Source organism: Hakea prostrata, chromosome 1, assembly GCF_041222555.1.
Source record: "Hakea prostrata isolate BN-2017 chromosome 1, UWA_Hpros_2, whole genome shotgun sequence".
Lineage (NCBI taxonomy): Eukaryota > Viridiplantae > Streptophyta > Magnoliopsida > Proteales > Proteaceae > Hakea > Hakea prostrata.
The window spans coordinates 24,743,817-24,763,943 of NC_142600.1; the positions used below are offsets into that span (position 1 = coordinate 24,743,817).

Genomic DNA, 20,127 nt, shown 5'->3' on the forward strand with positions numbered 1-20,127 from the left:
GTTAATAAAAAATTTTAAAAAAAATCCTCAGTTCCCTAAGTCCTCTGCAGCTTATGAAACAAAGATCCCCTCACTTTCTAATTTATGGAACTTAATCTTGTATGGTCATGTTTTGAATCAACACCAAAACGGGCCTGAGGTGCCTGATCATTATAGATGATACTGTTTGACCTGAATGTGAGAAGTTAGGGTAAATATGTTTTTAATCACAACAACTAAATTTATACCGAGTCGCATGAAATAATTGGAAAACTTTACCCACATTTGTATTGAAATCTCAATCCAGGAATACACAATGTGGTAACCATGCAAACAGAGACCCCAAATTGGGGAATACAAATTGAGATCATACCCATGAGCTAGCACACAATCACTCATATAAATGTAACTGCAGACAAATTATAATTAAGTATTTCATTTTATTAGTTAGATTTCATACAGGTTTATTGTTGTACATTTATGCCACTGTTGAATTCCATTATTCCTCTATAAATGCAAAATTTAGGAGTGTCAATTGATCGGGCTGGACCGGGTCGGTCTAGATTGGACCTAAGCAGGTCTATCGGTCTAAAAAAGCTAGACCTTCTATGACTTATTTAATAATCGATCCGGATTGGTCCTTGGCCATATAGGTTTCGTGTAGTAATCGGGACTAAATTGGTAGCCATACTGACTAAATTTGGATGTAGAAAAAATAGTAATGGTAAGAATTTGTGATACAATTATCCAACCATTTTTAATAAAAAAATCGCACTAATTAATCTCTCTCCTTACGAAAACTACTCTAATTAATTCTCACTCCTTCCTTTTTTTACCCAAAAATGTCTCTTTCTCTCTCTCTCTCATGTTCAAGTTATATCGTTCTCTGTACCTAATCTCAATGAGTTGATGTGGCATTTGAAGCAATGGAAGGGATAGCTAGAGATGTAGAATGAAACGTGGGCAACATTTTCATGCATCTTTTCTTAGCATCAAATCAGGGGAAAGGAAATGCTATCTGAGCTGTGCCACAAGAACTATCGTGATGTGTTGGCCTTTTATGGATGAACAAGGAGGTTATGTGTTAATTCTACAACAGGATTGGCGAACATTAGGAAGCTTTCTTTCTTTGTTGTTTTGATTTCTAGCGTGTCTTTTGTATTGCTTGGATGGATGTTTTTCCTTTTTTCTTTTGGTTGGATGGATGTTACAGGTAATGAACTTGACAATATTTGTGCGTGTTATAACACTTGAATTCTCATTTATCTCTGTCGGATTTCAGTGGACATCCTCACAAATGTATAACAAGAGAACTGTTATACATCAGGTCAATCATATTCTCGAAGTGGGATGAACAAGGACGTAATTATGTATTAATTCTACGACAGGGTTGGTGAACATTAGGAAGCATTCTTTCTTTACCGGTTGTTTTGGTTTCTACAGCTTGTCCTCTGTATTACTTGGATGGATGTTACAGGTAATGAACTTAGACAATATTCGTGTGTTATTCTCATTTATCTCTATCGGATTCCAGTGGATATCTGTTATCTCACAAATGTAAAACAAGAAAACGGTTCTGCATCATGTGAGACGTGTTCTCGAAGTGGATTATTTTCTACATTGAATGAACCAATGCTGAATTGATAAGCACTACCTAACACGAATCACACAGGTACTTGAGGCATTTTTGTTGAAACTTGTTAAAGAATCTGCACAAACACTTGAAAGGTTGTTGTAATTATGACACTTCGTACTTTCTTTAAGGTATTTAGACACCCTGATTTATGCAATACGGGTATCAACTGTGTCTTTACCATAAGATCAATCAGCCCAAACCTTTAAGTTTGCACTCCAGAAAGGTTACTTAAGGTATAATTAGGTTAGGTTCACTACTTAACATAATAACAACAGGAGAGAAAGAGGAGGAGGAAATTCCATGTCAAAAATGAGCTCGAAAATGGGTTTATATAGAACCCAAAAGGCTGTGGGTGAAAGGGTAAGATCACCTCCATTTGTGAGGTACTTATTCAGCTCAACTCTCTACGAGAAGATACCTATTCAGTTGACCTCCCTAAAGAAAATGCTTCCACCCAACTGTGGGCTTTCTGGTTTAGGGCCTTGACAAAATAGGCCTTCCGGATCCAAAGAATTATTAATATATAACTATATATATTACCATGGCTGGATCACACCAGGGTTCAGCTTGGTTCGCGTCGTAAAGGGTTCAATCCTTAGTCCCAAAGATATATTATATAGATCCTTACTATATATAAACTAGATAAGCAACTCTTATCTGCCCAATGTAGGACTAAAGTTTCCGTTATATAAATCCTAAGATAAAAAAACATGATTATAACATATATTTAAGATAAAAATAAATAAATAAATTACAAACAGAAAGTTTTAAACATATTTCCGAAAATTTTCCCTTGATTTTTGTTGGTATATATATATATACCCAGATACCAGCAGCGGAAATTTCGTGTTTGAATTAGCATCACTTACCATCTTTTGTGAAACTTGAAAGTTGAAAATGTTCTCAATGGCTTTCTCTGTCAGCAGCTTTGCTTACAACAGTACTGTTCTTTCTCTAAACGCTAACCAAGAAATTGGAAGAACAAAGGCTGCGATCAATTCACCCAAAAGAAAAGAGGCTGCTGGGATCAGTGATCCTTCCGCGTCTATTGCTTATGGTGGAAGCACCCTTGAATCCTTGAGGCTTAGTGCTAAACCCCCCAGCAACTACATGGCAAGAACTCAACTTAATTAGGCAATTACTCTGTTTTAACTTCCTATAGTCTTGTGGCTTAGGTTATTGCTTCACTTGTGCAGGATGGATTTCAAGTAAAACATGCAAAGAAATGCAAGGAAACTAGGCTTATGCTCCAAAAACTTGAAGATCCATTGCAGAGTTTGATGATGGTGGATGCATTGCAACGCCTTTGCATCGATTACCATTTCCAAGAAGAGATAGACACGATTTTGAATAAGCATTACAGAATCTACAATTCTTCAATCAATGCCGATTTGCACGATGTTGCATTGCAATTTCGATTGCTGAGGCAAGCTGGTTATTATGTCCCTTCAGGTATATTATACTGATACATGCATGGTTTAGTGATCTTATAGATATCACTAAATTAATTTTATGAGCTGAGACGATGCTTTAACTGGGTTATTATTATGGATTGGTGAAGCAGATGTCTTTCACAAGTTCACCGACAAGAAAGGACAGTTCAGAGTAGAATTAAGTGAAGATGTGAGAGGCTTGAAGAGTTTATATGAAGCTTCAGATCTAGCAATAGGAGAAGAAACACTTGATGAAGCCAGGGAATTTGCTCGAGGACACCTAAAAGCTAAGATGGGAACTAATAAGTTGATTTCATGCATATTATTTTATATGATTAATTAACTATATTTCCATGTATTTACAATTGTTTATATCAATTTACCCTAATATGATATGAAAATGAATATGTTGCACCCTTTCCTTTAATTTCTATAATTTTGGTGATTTTATATATTTCCTAACAAATTCTAATAAAGATTTATTACTTTTACATGTAGGAAATTATCAATCAAATCTGGGTATTATTGCAAGAGTCCTACCTCAAGTCAAAAACATAAAGAGAATGAGTCCTTGCATGCTTCTACGTTTTATTTCCTATTTAGGATTTGATCAAAGAAGGGAAAAGAGGAAGAAGAATCCAATTCAAATAAGAAGGATAGAAGAATCCCGATTTTGAGTGTCTCTGTCAAGTTTTGATCAAGATCTTCATCGGATGGTCATATGGTGTCCGATCGAGCTGATTTTTGGAGGAGAGCTTCACGACGTCTTGGTCTTCAAATCCAACGGTGGGATTATGCATTGGAGATCTCTAAGTTAGTCCGATTTATACATCAAAACACTCCTTGGTTAAGTCAGATAAGAACTCTGAGTTTGATTCAAACTCTGAGTTTAATTAATCTATAAAAGGATAGCAAAGCCAAGGAACTGGAGGAGGACGTTTTTGGGAGCTTTGGAGGAGCGGAGAGATCAAACCAGGAGATGTTGGTTGGCTTTGGAGATCTGAAGCTTGGGAATAAGTTTTTCTTGATCTTCTTTCAATGTTCTTGAACTCCTCTGTAATGTTTTTAGTTTCTAGTATGAACTAATTTAATTTTACTAGGGATCAGATGTAGCCTATTTTTGAATTCCCACTCTTGACTTCATCAATATAATTTTGAATATTGTTTCCCTTGATTGAGTTTTTACTTCTATTCTTCATGCTTTTGATTAATTGGCCACTAATCAACTGATTTGTTAATCATAATGAACTGAGAGGGGATTTATGTGTTTAGTTCATTGGAGTAAAAGCCATGAATTACATGTAGGATAGAGATATACTTACATGGTTTGTGTAGTTGTTACATGGGAATCCACTGAATTTAATGATTTCTCAGTTGTTGTAACCCACATAGAAATATAGTGGGTTAGCAATTGAGGGAATTTCTATTAGTACTCGAGAGAGACTAATAGATAGGAAAGGGAATCTCGACTATCAATCAGGAAAATATTTCTCAAATTATAAAGAGGGAGAAAAGGGTGGGAATGCTTAGTTATGGTGAAGTCTGACCCCTAGGTCTTTAGCAATTAATAATCTCAATTTAACTTTCAATTTGCAATATAGTCTAGAATAATTATCTTTCTTATTATTTGTTCAAATAAAATTGGTATAATTAATTTGGTACTTAATCTATAGTCTTCGAGGGATTGATCTTTTATCATTATATTACTTGTTACGACAGCGTACACTTGCGTTGTACTTTTTCACAACAGGAACTCTGAAAACAGAACTGGCTAGAGCTGTAGCTGAAACATTAAAGCAACCCTATCAGAAGACCTTGGCTAGATTCAGTGTCAAACAGTACTTTCTCAATTCTCCTGACAGACATGGATTCGTCAGCCTTGTACAAGAACTTGCAAAAATGGATTTTAACATTGTTCAATCATTACATCAACAAGAACTCTTACAGTTTTCTGAGTAAGTAATTGAAGCATGCATTTTTGCTTGTTTGATAAGACGACTGTTCCCCTAACTAATGCTAGCTTCATTTTTCATGTTAAAATTAGGTGGTGGAGAGATTTGGGTCTGCCAAAGCATCTGAAATTTGCAAGAGACCAGCCGATAAAATGGTACTCATGGTCAATGACAGCTCTCTCAGATCCAAAGCATTCCCAGCAACGCATCGACCTCACCAAACCCATCTCACTTGTGTACATAATAGACGACATTTTCGATGTCCATGGGACACTTGATGAACTCACTCTTTTCACTGAAGCAGTGAACAAGTAAGATAGTAACGTTTCTGTTGGGAAACTCACATCGATTACTCAGAGACCTTCCATTTCTCCATATACTTGTGAGTCCCTCTGCCCGAGGAGTTTGCAAAAACTCTTGGGTTAGATATGTTAGTTCAAGCTCTTGGGTAGACAGACTCCCAAGCATATAAGGAGATTAAGGATCCCTTTGGTAACTCACCTTGTGTTTATATTTTAAAAGTCACCAAAAACAGTTTTGATTGTTTCTGAAAAAGAAAAAAAAAATTCTTCTTAGGCATATAATAAAACTTGCTTCAAAAAAAATTACAGTAAGTTTTAATAGAGTTCTTTATTTTTAAAATGTCAAATTATATGAATAGCTCTCTCCAAGCTCTTTAACTTAAAGCTGCACGTCACCCAACTTTTGCTTTGAGAAACAATGCTTTAACAAATATTTATTGCATCGAAAACTATTTCTTGAAGCATAAATTTTCATACATTTTAATTTATGTTTTAGAAATCACCTGAAACAAAATACTTTTACCACACAATTTTCAGCCACTTTTTTGTTTGTTAAAGCAAGAAAAACATGAAGCTGTTTTTCAGTGAGAATCAATCGGGACCTAAATGTTTTAGGGTCTCCAATTTTGATAACAAAAAACGGAATTTTCATACATTTTAATTTATGTTTTAGAAATCACCTGAAACAAAATACTTTTACCACACAATTTTCAGCCACTTTTTTGTTTGTTAAAGCAAGAAAAACATGAAGCTGTTTTTCAGTGAGAATCAATCGGGACCTAAATGTTTTAGGGTCTCCAATTTTGATAACCTATTAATTATTGATTCATTACATGTAGATGGGAACCTACGATTCTTAACCAACTCCCTAATTATATGAAGATTTGCTTCAAGGCTCTTGACACCATAACTAATGAACTCGGTGATAAGGTCTTTAGAGAACACAGTTGGAACGCCATTGGCACCTTACGAAAAGCAGTATGACGCTCTTCTCACAGCCTAATTGTAAATTACTAAGTTGTGTTTGTGAAACTAATGACTAGTTCTAATTTTAAACCTGATTTCTTGCAGTGGGCAACCCTCTGTGATGCATTTCTAGTAGAAGCCAAATGGTTTGCTCATAACCAAGTACCCTCGACAAAGGATTACCTAAGCAATGGAATGATAAGCTCAGGATTGCCTTTGGTTTTAGTTCATTTGTTTTTTCTATTGGGCGAAGGTCTATCAAAAGAGAGCATTGATTGTATGGAACAAACTCCAGCCCTGATATATTGCCCAGCAACAATTCTTCGTTTGTGGGATGACTTTGGAAGTGCCAAGGTAATGCAAAGACTACTAGCTATATGTCTTTTCAATTTGAGGATACAAAAGAACTACTTACCAAGCTTACCCTAAAAAGAGCTCAAATCTTCCTGAAATCAGAAAAAACGTCCATCCTTATATCTAAATAGCCACAAAACTATCCCCTAAGGATGCAGTCAAGGTACGCCGGCTGAGCAGAGCCAAACGAAGTCCAATTCTAACCCAAAAAAAAAAAAAGACTTCGCCCTAAAAATTGAGTTACGATAAAAGTATTTCTTTGCTGCCTTCATTTTGGATATATTTGTACTCCTTTACTAACCAAATTTATGTTTTTGATTGATTGATAGGATGAAAACCAGGAGGGGCAAGATGGATCATACATGAAGTGTTACATGAAGGAGCATGGGGTTTCTTGCATTAAAAGTTGTGAAGACCATGTCTTTGAGATGATTTCAAATTCATTGAAAGAAATCAATAGGGAATGCCTCTCTTCAAGCCCATTCTCACACTCATTCAAAACGGCCTCACTGAATTTTGCAAGGATGGTCCCTGTGATGTATAGTTACAATGAAGACCAACGCCTTCCCACACTTGAGAAATATATCAACTCCTTGTTGTTTGAAAATATTCCTCTGTAATAGATATCTACCTACTTGCAACCCTATTAAAGTCAAAGGTTTGGAGGGAAATATGAAATGTTGCTTATACCCATAGAAATCTACTTCAGTTGGAGAGAAATAAAGTGTTGCTTATGGAAAACAGAAGCTCCTTCCACAGGAAGATCTTTGTACAAATTCCGTCCAGAGGCTAGTATAGAACCAATTTGGCCTTTTTAATTTTTTCTTATAGAAAGGTAAAATATATATTAAATAACCCTGAAAAACACATGGCAGAGTCACAAAAAAACTCATAAGTCTTGGGATAGAAACATGTTAAACTATCAAACACAGCACTGCTAAGGCCTTCCAAGGCCAAGGAGCCAGGAAACTATTTTCCTCACTTGGAACAAAGAGAAAATTAATGTGGCAAAGAACATAAAGCTACATCATTGTTGTTACGTGGCATAACTGAAACTATGGCATGCACTTTTAGAACTGCTCATAGTTGTGCCACTAATTGACCATCGGTAACTTCCATTGGTACTGCCGGTGATGTAGCTTTATGTGTTGAATCCAAATCAACCAAAATTGTGGGCATTTCTTTGAAAACACCAGATTTCTAGAAGCAATTAAAGCATTTGAAACTATCGGCGATGCACCAGAATCACCGTTATTTACAACATCCTTTGTCTTGTGACGATCAAAAGCTATCCTAACTCTTTTGGCAACGGGAAATATCACAACTTCTCAATATCAAAAACACCACTTATGAAATGGAACAGCAATCCATCTTGCAATAATACAAGAAATTAGACATTCTCTTGCTTTCCGACGAGAACAAGTGTCTCACAACACATGAACTGAATAAAGAAAAAAGACTAGTAAAAGTAAATGGAGAAAAAGCAAAGAAACCTATGGAACAATGGAGAAAAAAACAGATTTTCCTCTACCATTCACGGAGATGAAAAGCAAAAGGGTAAGTTGCAAGGAGATGAGAGCCCTAGCGGGCCGTTCGTTTGCAATGGTGGTTTATCCATTTATGTGCTCGAAGAGCAGTAAAATAGCATTTTTCATTTATGATATTTATAAAATATGCTACATCACCACAAACGGTTGCAAAAGAAACTCTTTGATGCCATTAGATTATGTGTCATTTAAGTCTCGACATATATAAAGGATGAAATGGTCACCTCTATTTCAGCCGTGCCCCACGGTTTCATTAGCTTTTTATTTTTTTCTGGTACCAGAGAGTTTCTATGTATATATGGAGGGGCAATTTTATATATATATACACACTAGCATGGAGAACCAAACCTAGATGTGTAACCTCTTCACTAATCATTGCCAACTGAACCAAACCTTTTGGTAAATCTTATTAACTTTTGCAATAGTGCATGAGACATGTAATTAACTGGTAATCATCTAATTCCCCACAACAGCCACAACCATATTATATTGATTATGATCAGGAGGAATGAGATCATCCCTTCTTTCTTCTTAATTTCTTCTTTCTTCTTTCTTATTTTTTTTTTTTCCCTTTTTTTTTTTTTTTTTTTTTTTTTTTGAGGGGGCCGGGGGGTGTTTGGTTTGGTCCAAGATCATTTTGAGTTGCTGCCACGATTAAATTTTACTCGTATTTTTTTTTTATTAAGTTTAATTTTTACACATTTTCCTGAAGATATGTTGTGAATCTTGTGATATGCCAGGTCTCTTATTACAAGCACAATTAATTATCTTATTATATCAGAATTTTTTTAATATTTCCATTTGGGTTTGACTTTGTTCGTTCATGGATGCCAACCAATACTTCGATCGGTGCATGAATCAGACCAAAAAGAGAGAAAATGACCGTATAGAGAAAGGCATAAAAGTCAGTTTACCCAAAAAAATAAAAAATAAAAAAAAAAAAGGCATAAAAGAGGTTGGTTATTATATTTTTAGTATGAAACTTCTAGATTCTTAGGATCAAAGGATATGTTATCGTACTTATCATAGAATAGTACATAACAAAGGATTGAAGAACAATAAATCAAATTCTGTTATCTAAAAAGGAAGTTTGTTTCTGTTTCGCGCGGCATTTCTTATGGAGGGAATCTTCTAGGAAATGCCCACTGAGCTGTTAGATTTAGTTTTTATATTAATCTAATGGTTATAATAAAATTTCAATTTCTATCCTCTAAAACCCATCTCCGGTATTTCATCGTAGATTCAGAAGCTGTTTTTGACAAGCTGCTGAAATGCTTTCGATTTGCTTTTTGCAATTAACTTAAGAAAGATTATTGAATCCTTTGAAGGCCAAAATAATAAGCGAATGGTTGTTGCTCTTGAGCAAATGCTGCGGTCATTGTTCCTGTTCTTGATTTGTTGTTTATGTTCTTGATTTGTTGTTTAATATGATTTTGGATAGTCGTTGCAAGACAAGATGTGTTCTGCTTATTCAAACACATTTAATGGAGTTTCAAGTGTTATAAATTCAGCCACATTAATGGAGTTTGTTTTATTATAGTTTTTGAAGGTGATAGAAACGGTTAGATTTTTCTCACTAAAGATGGGTTTTAGTGGATAGAAATTGGCAGTTTCTCATAGTCATTGGATCAGCTTACCACAAGTGATTGCATCTATAATATTGGTTCACTGGGTACTTCTTGGAAGATTCCCTCCTTGGAGAAGAGCCAAACGCGTTTTTTTCTCCCATTATCTAAAAGTTTTGCAAATTAGAAAATGTATATATTCAATAAGCCCCTTTGTGGTTTATACTAAAAGAAATTATCTCCACTTATTATTCCAATTCAGTAATCCTATTTTACAAAAACCTTTATCCAAAAATCATACATAGATAATCCATTTTTGTTTAATAATAATTAAAAATAGAAGAAATACAAGACAAAAGAATGAAGAACAACCCTCCTTATTCAAGCAACAATAAAGCAACAACAAAAAAAATAATGTATGCCTTATTGCTCAATTTATACAACAATCCAAACCCTTGTTGAGCTAAGATCACTGTATCCAAAGAGATGGTTTGATAAGATCTGAACATGAAGATCAAGGTGCACAGGCCTACCCAGGCCAGTGCAAGCAAACCGATAGCCCTGCAGTGACAGTGAGTCGAGGAAAAACCGTCCAAAGACGGGTGATGAGTCCGAGCTCTTAGACACAATCGTTGTGCCAGGCAAGAACCATGTCTTCAAGCTCTGCTTTCAGCTCTCCCCACTGCAACTCCACCAATTCTGTTCCTCCTTCCCCATTCCCTACCACTTGTACCATAAACGTCGAAGGTGCCACCTCCAAAACCTCTACCAACAAACCCATTCTCTCCTTCCCCAATCCGATCACACTTTTCTTTCTTCTCTCTATTGTGAAACCTAATTTCTTGCCAACCTCTGTTACTCTTTGCGCAATTCTCTCTGGAGAAGCTATCGTAGATGTGAATCTCTTCGCCCACTTCTTCTTTCCTTCGAACAACGCCGACAAATCCAATCCCGATGACAAAGATATGATGTCGAAAGCGTTCATCCCACCCTTGTCCGGTGTCATTGTTAGCTGCAAATTGAAAAGGGTTTGCATCTGTTGTTGATTCGGATTCAGGTCCTTCTCCGGCAACGATTTCTTGAACCAACCTACCTGCATGAGAGCTTCGATGCTGATTCGAGTTTCTGGATTTGGGTCGAGTAGCCGAGAGATTATCCATTTCACCGGTCTGGAGAACCACGAAGGGAACTGATATTCCCGGCGGCGAATCTTCCTGTACATGGCTGGTATATTCGAATCGTCGAAAGGGAGAAAACCGGCAAGGCAAGAGAAGAGGATAACGCCACACGACCAAGCGTCGGCTTTGGCGCCGTCGTATCCTTTCTGGCAGACGACCTCCGGCGCAGTATACGCCGGCGTTCCGCAGGCGGTGTGGAGGAGACCATCTCTCAATTGCTCGGGAAGAGCAGAGAGGCCGAAATCGGAGATCTTGAGGTTGCCGTCTTCGTCGAGGAGAAGATTTTGAGGCTTGAGGTCTCTGTGGGCGACACCATTTCTGTGACAGTAATGAAGGGCTGAGACTAGCTGTTGGAAGTAGAAACGGGCGATGGGTTCCGTGAATCGTTTGTGCCGAGAAATCTTGGATAGCAACTCGCCGCCTCCGGCGTATTCAATGACCAAGTAGATTTTGGTTTTTGTAGCCAAGACCTCATAGATTCTGATAATGTTTCGGTGTTGAAGTCGACGCATGACTGAGATTTCGCTAATTACTCGTGGTTCCATGGTGGCGTTGAGGATCTTATTCTTGTCCATCACCTTCACGGCTAAAGTAGAACCATCGGCTAGAGAGCGTGCGATATACACCTTTGCAAAGCTGCCGCGGCCGAGCAAACGGCCCAGACGATACTTACCCAGCAACACATCCGAGCTGCGGCCGCTGCTGCTGCTACTGCTACCTGTGGTGGCTATGGTTGGGTCCGCCTTTGAATGCATTGCAGCTTGGGCACCTGGAACGGCAGAGAAGCTGATGACCTGCAGAGATTTAAAACACCTCGAGACTGAAAAAGAAATATGGGTTTTGTCTTGCAGAGATTTAAAACACCTCAAGACTGAAAAAAAGAAATATGGGTTTAGACTTGCTATTGCTTGGAGATGGAGAGGAGAGGAGAGGATTCCTGTATGGCTGATTGAGTTCTTATAGGGTTTTCAGGTGGGAAAAATGCAAAGAGGTGTGAGGCATGACTGGTGCTGTGTGGGGAACCACTCGCTAATGGATATCCAATTGGGTTGTAAGTCAAATTCCTGACACGTCAGATTCAGTTGTTCCTGTGAATTTTCCAATAGGAAATGAAAATGAATTCCTACCGTGCCCCACCTACTGATTGGCCCGCGTTATGGTATCGTCATTCAGAAGATTGACTATCTAATCATTGATGTAACACGAAATCTTACAACAACGACAGACACCAATAATAATCAATAACCGATTTTTTTTTGTTTTTGTAAATAACCGATAATTTACCTATAACTGATAAACCAATAAGAACTAGAGAGATGAAGTCTGATGGTGAGTACCACTGTTTGTACTTTGAACTAAGTATTGATTTTTTTTTTTTTTTTTTTTAATTAACATCAAATTTATTATGGAAAAAGTTTTCGATAAATGATCATGTATAGTGCATTTTTATCCCCAAAAAAATTCATGTATAATGCATGATTTTATTTTCAACCATTCAATGTAAATAATGATGACTCCTACCAACGGGGGTTGGTCCAAGTGGTAAGCAGCTTGGTTCGCTTAAGCATGTGGATGTAAAAAATCTCTGCTGGGAGACTCACCCACCACAGTCAGGTGTGCGACGCAGGTCAAACCATCGGTTTATAAACCGGGGTTGGCAAACCAAAAAATAAAATAAAATAAAATAAAATAATGATGACTCCCTAAAGATGATAAGTCTACTACAATTTTTGGAAACTCCGTTCAGAAAACAAAGTCCAAGTATTATAGAGCCACTAGATCATTTTCTTACTTTTATGTGTTGGGAAGTAAGGAATAACAATTGACATAAAAGGCCTTTTTTTTTTTCTTTCTTTTGGTACTTATGCTTTTTTAATACTTGAAATTTAATACTGTCCACAAGGTCGAACCCATGACCTCTCCACTGAGGAATATGGATCTTTACCACTCAACCAACCATTTTCGATGTGAAAAGAATTATTAATTAGTTGATAACAATATTTTGCATAATTATTAATAAAAGTCAAAAAACATTAAATTTGAGCATGTACCATGTATCCTCCAAACCCACGCATGGCAACGGTGGGTTGATCGAACCTCACGAAATATACATCATTTTTTTTTTCGGATAGAAAACCTCATGAAATCTACATGGGTTTTAGGAATTGATCCCCATATTGGTATTATTAATAACAAAATGAAGGTAGAGTACGAATAGAGGATAAAATTGTAAAAATATGATATAATATATATATATATATATATATATATATATATATATATATATATATATATATATATATATATATATATATATAAAAAAAATATATATATATATATATATAAATGATACCATATTGGTATATTAGTATCAAAATGATGGTCGGAGACGTGTGATCTAATAAATTGTCTTAGGGCCGGGTGGGAAAGGGGGGCGGGATAATTGAAATCAAACGACACGGAGATAAAAAAAAGGGGGGAAGAAAGGGACCAAAAAAGGGGGGAGGAAGAAGGAAAGGAACCACAAAAGAACGGGAAAGGAGAGAGAGAAACCAACGGGAAAGAGACAGGAAAGGAAAAGAGGCCTTACATTACAATTTGGATAATTAATAACCAACTAATTTCGCTAGTTTAAGCTATGTTGAAAAAAAAAAAAAAAAAAAAAAAAAAAGAAAAAAAAAAAAAAAGGGGGAAGAAAAATAATAAGAATATGCCGAATTCTAGATATGTTTACTGGAATAATGAATAGCTCATTAAATTGGCCATGTGGAAAAATGTCAAAATCACATAGAGCTATCAAGAAAATCCATCTCATTGGGTATTTATTTTCTACAAATAAAAATTATATTTTAAAAAAAAAATGTGAACCACCATGGATGATATTTGACCAAATCCTTTGTATATATGTTTGTATATTGGGAGGTGAAACCATGAAAGTAGGGAAGAGGAGGTCCATATCTCTGTCTAAATCATAAGTTGAGAAGTAATATGCCCATTCCACTCATTTCGAAGAAATGAACTTTTAATTAATTAATTAATTAAATGAATTAATAATGTGTCTTATCTCAAGCAACACCATAGTTGTTAGAGATTATTTTCAGTTTCACACACCAATTTTGGTGTACAAGACTCTTATATATTTAGATTATGTCATTTTAAATTAAGAGTTCCGTCATGACTCTAGATATTAAAATTATAGTGGCCTTGAAAACCAATAATTATTGATATTAATAAATATTGATGTATTGGTTTGTGTCAAAGGTGGACAAAATATTTGTATCAAACCATTAATGCAACCTAAATTAAAATATGATATATAATGAATATTCTTTTATGGTAAAATCATCTAATGTTAGTGAAATAAAATATAAAGCACTACATATTCATGTAATATATGTTTTGAGATCAGCCAACAGCTATCTATTTCAATGTTGCTCTTTAAAACCGTGTTCATAGATTAAAAATGCAAGAATGCATCTACTAAGAATTTTTATTCCACATTTACTCAAGTATTGTGACATAGAAGGATGAAAAATATTGTGATATTATTGTGTTGGAAAATAATATTACTTGGAGAAGCATACTAACATATTTTATCCTCATTAATAATTTTCAGTCATATATGTAATACATAAATTATTTTGTAATACTTGAAATATTTTATAAAAAAATTAATAATTTAGAAAAATGTGATATAATAAATTATCTTACATTATAATTTGGATAATCAAGAACCGACAATTTTGCTAATTTAAGTTATGTTGAATTCTTATTTTCAAAGAGAAAAAAGAATATACTAAATTTTAGATATGTTTACTGGAACGATGAATAGGTCATTTAACTAGTCATGTGAAAGAATGTCAGAGCCACATCAGAGCTATCAAGAAAATCACTCTCATTGAGAATTTTTTTTTTTTTAAATTAATATTTTTTTAAAAAAAAGTGAACCATCATACATTATATTCGACCGAATCTTTTGTATTTATGTTTGTATAGTGGAAGATGAAGCCGTGAAAAGGAGGAGGTCCATGTCTCTATCCAAATCATAAATTTGAGAAGTAATATGTTCATTCCACCCATTTCAATGACATGGACTTCCAATTAATAATGTGTCTTATCTCAAGCGAGATAATAGTTGTGGTAAATTTTGCTTCAGTTTCATACACCAATTTTTTTAGTACAACACTCTTATATATTTTGATTATGTCATTTTCAAAATTAAGAGTCTTCTCCATGACTCTAGGTATTAAAATTATAGTGGCCTTGAAAACCAATAATTATTGATAGTGATAACAATAATTATTGGTTATTGATTAATTTGTATTAGAGGTAGAATGTCAAAAAAAATTTTAAAATAGGGTAATTTTCATTTGGAACCCATGAGGTTTAGTCTATGTCATTTTTAGTCCAAATAAATTGAGACTTTGCATCTGCCTCCCTTGTGAAGTTGTGCTATAGAAAAATTAAGAACAAATTATCGTTTATATGACCAATTTGGCCTTTTTTTTTTGAGTAATTTTCATCTTGACCCCCTGAGGTTTGATTTATGTCATTTTTAGTCCAAAAAAATTGAGACTTTGCATTTACTTCTCATGTGCTATAGAAAAAGTCAATTTAAGGACAAATTATCACTTTTATGACCAATTTGCCCTTATTCTTTTTTATTTTTTAAATTTTTTACATACACACCCCCATCTGCCATGAAACTCGTGAATTTGCTTTTAGTCTAAAAATTATAGAAAAGTTATAAATTTCAAATAAATTTTAAAATATAATCAAAATACCCTTATATGTCAAAATGACTCAAGTACCCTTTAGCTTAAACACTATTTGCAAAGTAAAATTTTAGCCAATATGGATGAAGAGATTCCCCCTTCACCCATCTTCTTCATTTTCCATTTGTTCAACTCAACCAAAGAGCAAACACCTATCTCCATTTAAGGTTAATCTTTGCAAATAAGGTTTAAGCTAAGGGGTAATTGAGTCATTTTAACATATAAGGGTATTTTGGTCATATTTTAAAATTTATTTTAGTTCTAGGACTTTTCTATAATTTTTGGACTAAAAGGGGAGTCACAAGTTTCATAGCAGTGGGGGGTGTATATGTAAAAATTTTAATTAAAAAAAAAAGAATAAAGGCAAATTGATCATAAAAAGTGATAATTTGTCATTAAATTGACTTTTTCTATAGCACAAGGGAGGCAAATGCAAAGTCTCGGTTTCTTAAACTAAAAATGACATAAATCAAACCTTACGGGTCCAGATGAAAATTACCCAAAAATAATAATAATAATAAGGACAAATTAGTCATAGAAACGATATTTTGTCCTCAAATTGACTTTTTCTATAGCACAAGGGAGGCAGATGCAAAGTCTTAGTTATCTGGACTAAAAATGACATAGACCAAATCTCAAGGGGTCCAAATGGAAATTACCCTTAAAAGTATAGGTACCAAACCATCTAATGCAACTTATATTAATTTGTCCATATTGGTATTGATATTGATATTGTCTGGGACCAATTCTTCTTATTGTTTTTCTTCTACTTTACCGTACCACCTCATCATTCTATATTTTAGATTTGATTTTTTTAATTTTTTTTTTTTTAATTTTTTTATTTTTTATTTTTTGTAAAAGGTAGCTGTGTGTTAGAAAGAAAAGAAAAAGTTACAATCTAAAATAAGTCTTCCTTTCAGCGTCATATTTTGTAATACGAGATAACGCTTTAGGTAAAGAATGAGGAGAGAAAAAAATTTCATGTACAAATGGGTAAAGCCCAGCCAAAAAATCTGCTCCAGCATTAAGCTCACGGACCACATGATGAAGCCCATATTGGCATAACCGTCTCAAAGAGTCTCGGATGTCACAAACATCCTCTGTTGCATACCATGGTATGGTTTCTTCTTTTCCTCGTACTCATTTAAAGTACTCATAGCCATTATGAAGTAAGATGTACCCAAGATATGCTTGAGTGATATTATAAACAAGCATAAGCTTTTTTTTAATTTTTTTATTTTTTTAATTTTTTTATTTTTTATGAATAGAAATAATCATTAACTAAAGCCTCAAAAGAAAAAGAAAAAAAATTGTATAAGAAATGGAAGAGAGAGGAGAAGAAGGGAAAAAATTACAACTTACTAGTCAATGAAAAGCAAGAGCCTAGATCAAGAAACAACAATATCATATTCCTTGGGGTATTCAAAATTGGGGGACAAGGAGAACCTACAATCAAACAAAAACGTCAAAATAGATGGCTCTCCAAATGAGTTAAGAGGTTAGAGTTAGATGTTCATCTTCTGAGATTTCCATTCTAGCACAAGTGAGAAATCAAGGCATTGAATACGAATTTACCTAGCTAATCGCATATAGTTGTGCTAGTGAAGTGTCTCGGAAACCAAATCCTGTTGCTAGAGAATCCAAAAGAGTGGGAGAAGTTTCCATGCTCCTTTGAGACCTCAGAAAGTAAATAAATTCATTTTCTTATCCTTAGGAACACAAAAAAGATTTCTCACTACACAATAGATAATGATAACCCTAGCATTAGCTACTTCATTTATGAATTTTATAGTAATAGAATTACATGTCCTACCAAGATAGAATTTATAACTTATTGTCCTTTTGCCTAGCAGGCAAAGATTTACCTCCGTGGAAAGATTGATTCATTCGAATTGATGTTAGGGTCCAACTATATTGCATTGCTAAAATCCATGTTATATATTTGAAACAAGTTGACCTCCTTGCTTCTCTCATGGTACAATCCTCTTCCCACTGAGCCCCCTGGCTTCTTCTCTTTGGTCCACATAAATAAAATATAAGACTAGTGCCAACAAATCCTCACGGAAGAAAGGACACATTGAGCCAAATCACTAACAAGTACTAGAGTATATAGAAAAGAATTGTCTTTTCTACATACTTTATACCTTCCCCAGTTATGTTGCTATCTTGGGGCTTACCCAATAGATTAAAAAAAAAAATGGGTAGTCTACATCTTCAAGGTTGTTCCAATATAGGATTCAATTGGGGTTGACATTAATGTGTCAATGGAAAGGAAAGACTGTGTGTTTGAAAAGGCATGGTGAGGAATGTGGCCTCTAAACCAAACCAAGGGGTGTCAAGCATTCAAAAGGAAGGTGGCAGATAAGGTTACACAAAAAAAAAACCATTTTATTTTATGATGAAGGCTTCAAATCTAACTATGATCCAACAAAAATTGACCTTTTCTTTTTTTTGGAATCAACAATTTTTATATATTGGGAATGGAGGTATTATATAATATACTATCGGACATAATCAAACCCACAAATTTTTATTTTTGAAACCGACCTTATCTTTTGTAATGATGAACTCTCTTATTAGAATCCAACCAGATTTAATATATAGATTATTTATGTGACAGAGAACCCCTTTTCTTTTTTGTCAAAACAAAAATTACATGTGATCTCCTATTACAAAATATATGTGATAAGAAATATTTGTGAATCAATGCTCTCCTATTATGACATAGATGTGATAAGATATATTCCATGTTTATCTAGTTTACATCCTTTCTTAGATATAGATTTTATATATTAAAAATTTTAATTTTCCATAAACAAACAAATATTAAAAAAAAATTAAAAGATACCAACTGATTATAAAACTAAGACATGGTGCCAACTCTTTTTTGTGAGAGTGAGGAACAGGGTTCAACAGATCTAAAATATGATCACTGTTGTTAAGTTGCTCCAATATATATTGCTCAAATATTTCAAAGAATTATTTACTTATTGTTTTCCTTTGTAATTATTATTATTTTTTATCCCTTCTGAAATCCATTAAATTTCGACTGATGTCATCGTCATCTGAACTCTTGTAAAGAACAGAAGTAGTGGATCTTGAAAATATTTACAAATAGTAAGTGATTAGTCTGCTAGTTCTCAATTTATACAATGATTTGATTAAAACCGACCTGAACTCGGATTATGTAGCAACTGTGAGATCTAAAGCCTGTATTAGTAAGAGGGAAGAAGAGCATAATACTAGCTTCCTGTACCCAACATCAAAACTTGGTCGCCACCAAATACCCAATAGAAGATTTGGCCGATAGCCCTGATCACTTGTTGCAATAATGCAGTGGATCGAGGAAAAACCGTGCAAAGACAGTGGATAAGTTTGGATTCTCTTCAGAAACAATCGTTATGCCATGCAAGAACTATATCTTCAAGCTCCAACTTCAACTCTTCCCACTGCAACTCCACTGATTCTGTCCCTTCTTCCCCATTTCCAACTCTCACTTCTACCATAAACGTTGAAGGCGCCACCTGCAACAACTCTTATCAACAAATCCATTCTCTCCTTCCCCAACCCATTCTCTTTTTTCTTCCTTCTCTTTACCGCATGTATCCTAATTTCTCCCCAGCCTCGGTTTCTCTCTAAGCTATCCTCTTCAGAGATGCAATCATCGACGTGAATCTCTTCGCCCACTTTCTCTTTCCTTCGAACAATCTGTGGGTCCTCCTCATTACGGAGGGAGGTTGATTAGTATCCTCAAAAATTGACAAAATAAAGTGAGAGATTCATTGTCAATCCCTCAACCACCCCAAAATAAATGAGAGTTTTTCCCAACTCTCAACTACCATTCCCCCAATTAATGTGAGAGTGATTTAACTCTCAACCCCCCCCCCCCCCCCTTTTCCCCATAAATAGGGTTTCGGGGAGGGGTTGCTTGCTACACACCATAAGAAGTGAGAGAAACTCACAACAAGATGTATGAGATAGGTAGAGAAGTGAGGGTGTTTAAAGTTGGAGTAGTGGGATGTGTTGTAATCTCTTCACATGGTTGAGAGCGTGAGTTCAAAGAGCATGTATAGGAGTATTAAGATTGGATTTGGCTATAATCCAAGCACTATACTAGTTATTTGTCTCCATTCTTATAGTGAAGAAGTCCCATTACGCCTGTGGATATAGACTTATTCGAACCACATAGATTTTGTGCTTATGTCTTCTGTGGTTGATGTACACATTTATGTGTGGAAATCTTAGGGCATAAAGTATGCATTTTACTCATTTAAAGTAGAAATACCTTGGATTTTATGTTGTTTTTGCAGATTTTATAAATTTTTAGGACTTGAACGAATATTTAAAATTTTGGGTATGAAACATGCAATTTCACACATTAAGAGGTCCGTTCAAATTCTCAAGTGCAAAAATGGGCCTGATCTGGAGCAGGATGGGCTA

The 20,127-nt window shown here is 34.9% G+C and overlaps 2 protein-coding genes across 2 annotated transcripts; one reads left to right on the forward strand and one right to left on the reverse strand.

The window, feature by feature from the left end:
- The first annotated feature begins 2,521 nt into the window (after nt 1–2,521).
- Nucleotides 2,522–7,242, forward strand: LOC149028431 ((3S,6E)-nerolidol synthase 1-like). Its single transcript, XM_089148466.1, has 8 exons — nt 2,522–2,728; nt 2,812–3,067; nt 3,180–3,343; nt 4,798–5,003; nt 5,093–5,311; nt 6,142–6,280; nt 6,374–6,622; nt 6,952–7,242. Exons 1-8 carry the CDS (start codon nt 2,522–2,524, stop codon nt 7,240–7,242), a joined length of 1,731 nt encoding a protein of 576 aa, XP_089004592.1.
- A 2,794-nt stretch (nt 7,243–10,036) lies between these two features.
- Nucleotides 10,037–11,797, reverse strand: LOC149028432 (CBL-interacting serine/threonine-protein kinase 4-like). The gene has a single exon (XM_089148478.1). The coding sequence runs from the start codon at nt 11,665–11,667 to the stop codon at nt 10,354–10,356; it is 1,314 nt and encodes a 437-aa protein (XP_089004604.1). The 5' UTR covers nt 11,668–11,797; the 3' UTR covers nt 10,037–10,353.
- Nucleotides 11,798–20,127: the final 8,330 nt, after the last annotated feature.

What these genes read in the sequence shown, in the direction of transcription:
- LOC149028431 (XM_089148466.1), top strand. Translation starts at nt 2,522, where the DNA reads ATGGCTTTCTCTGTCAGCAGCTTTGCTTACAACAGTACTGTTCTTTCT. An exon ending in TTCACTGAAGCAGTGAACAA is followed by an intron (nt 5,312 to 6,141) that starts GTAAGATAGTAA and finishes CATTACATGTAG; the next exon opens with ATGGGAACCTACGATTCTTA. An exon ending in TTGGCACCTTACGAAAAGCA is followed by an intron (nt 6,281 to 6,373) that starts GTATGACGCTCT and finishes GATTTCTTGCAG; the next exon opens with TGGGCAACCCTCTGTGATGC.
- LOC149028432 (XM_089148478.1), bottom strand. Translation starts at nt 11,667, where the DNA reads ATGCATTCAAAGGCGGACCCAACCATAGCCACCACAGGTAGCAGTAGC.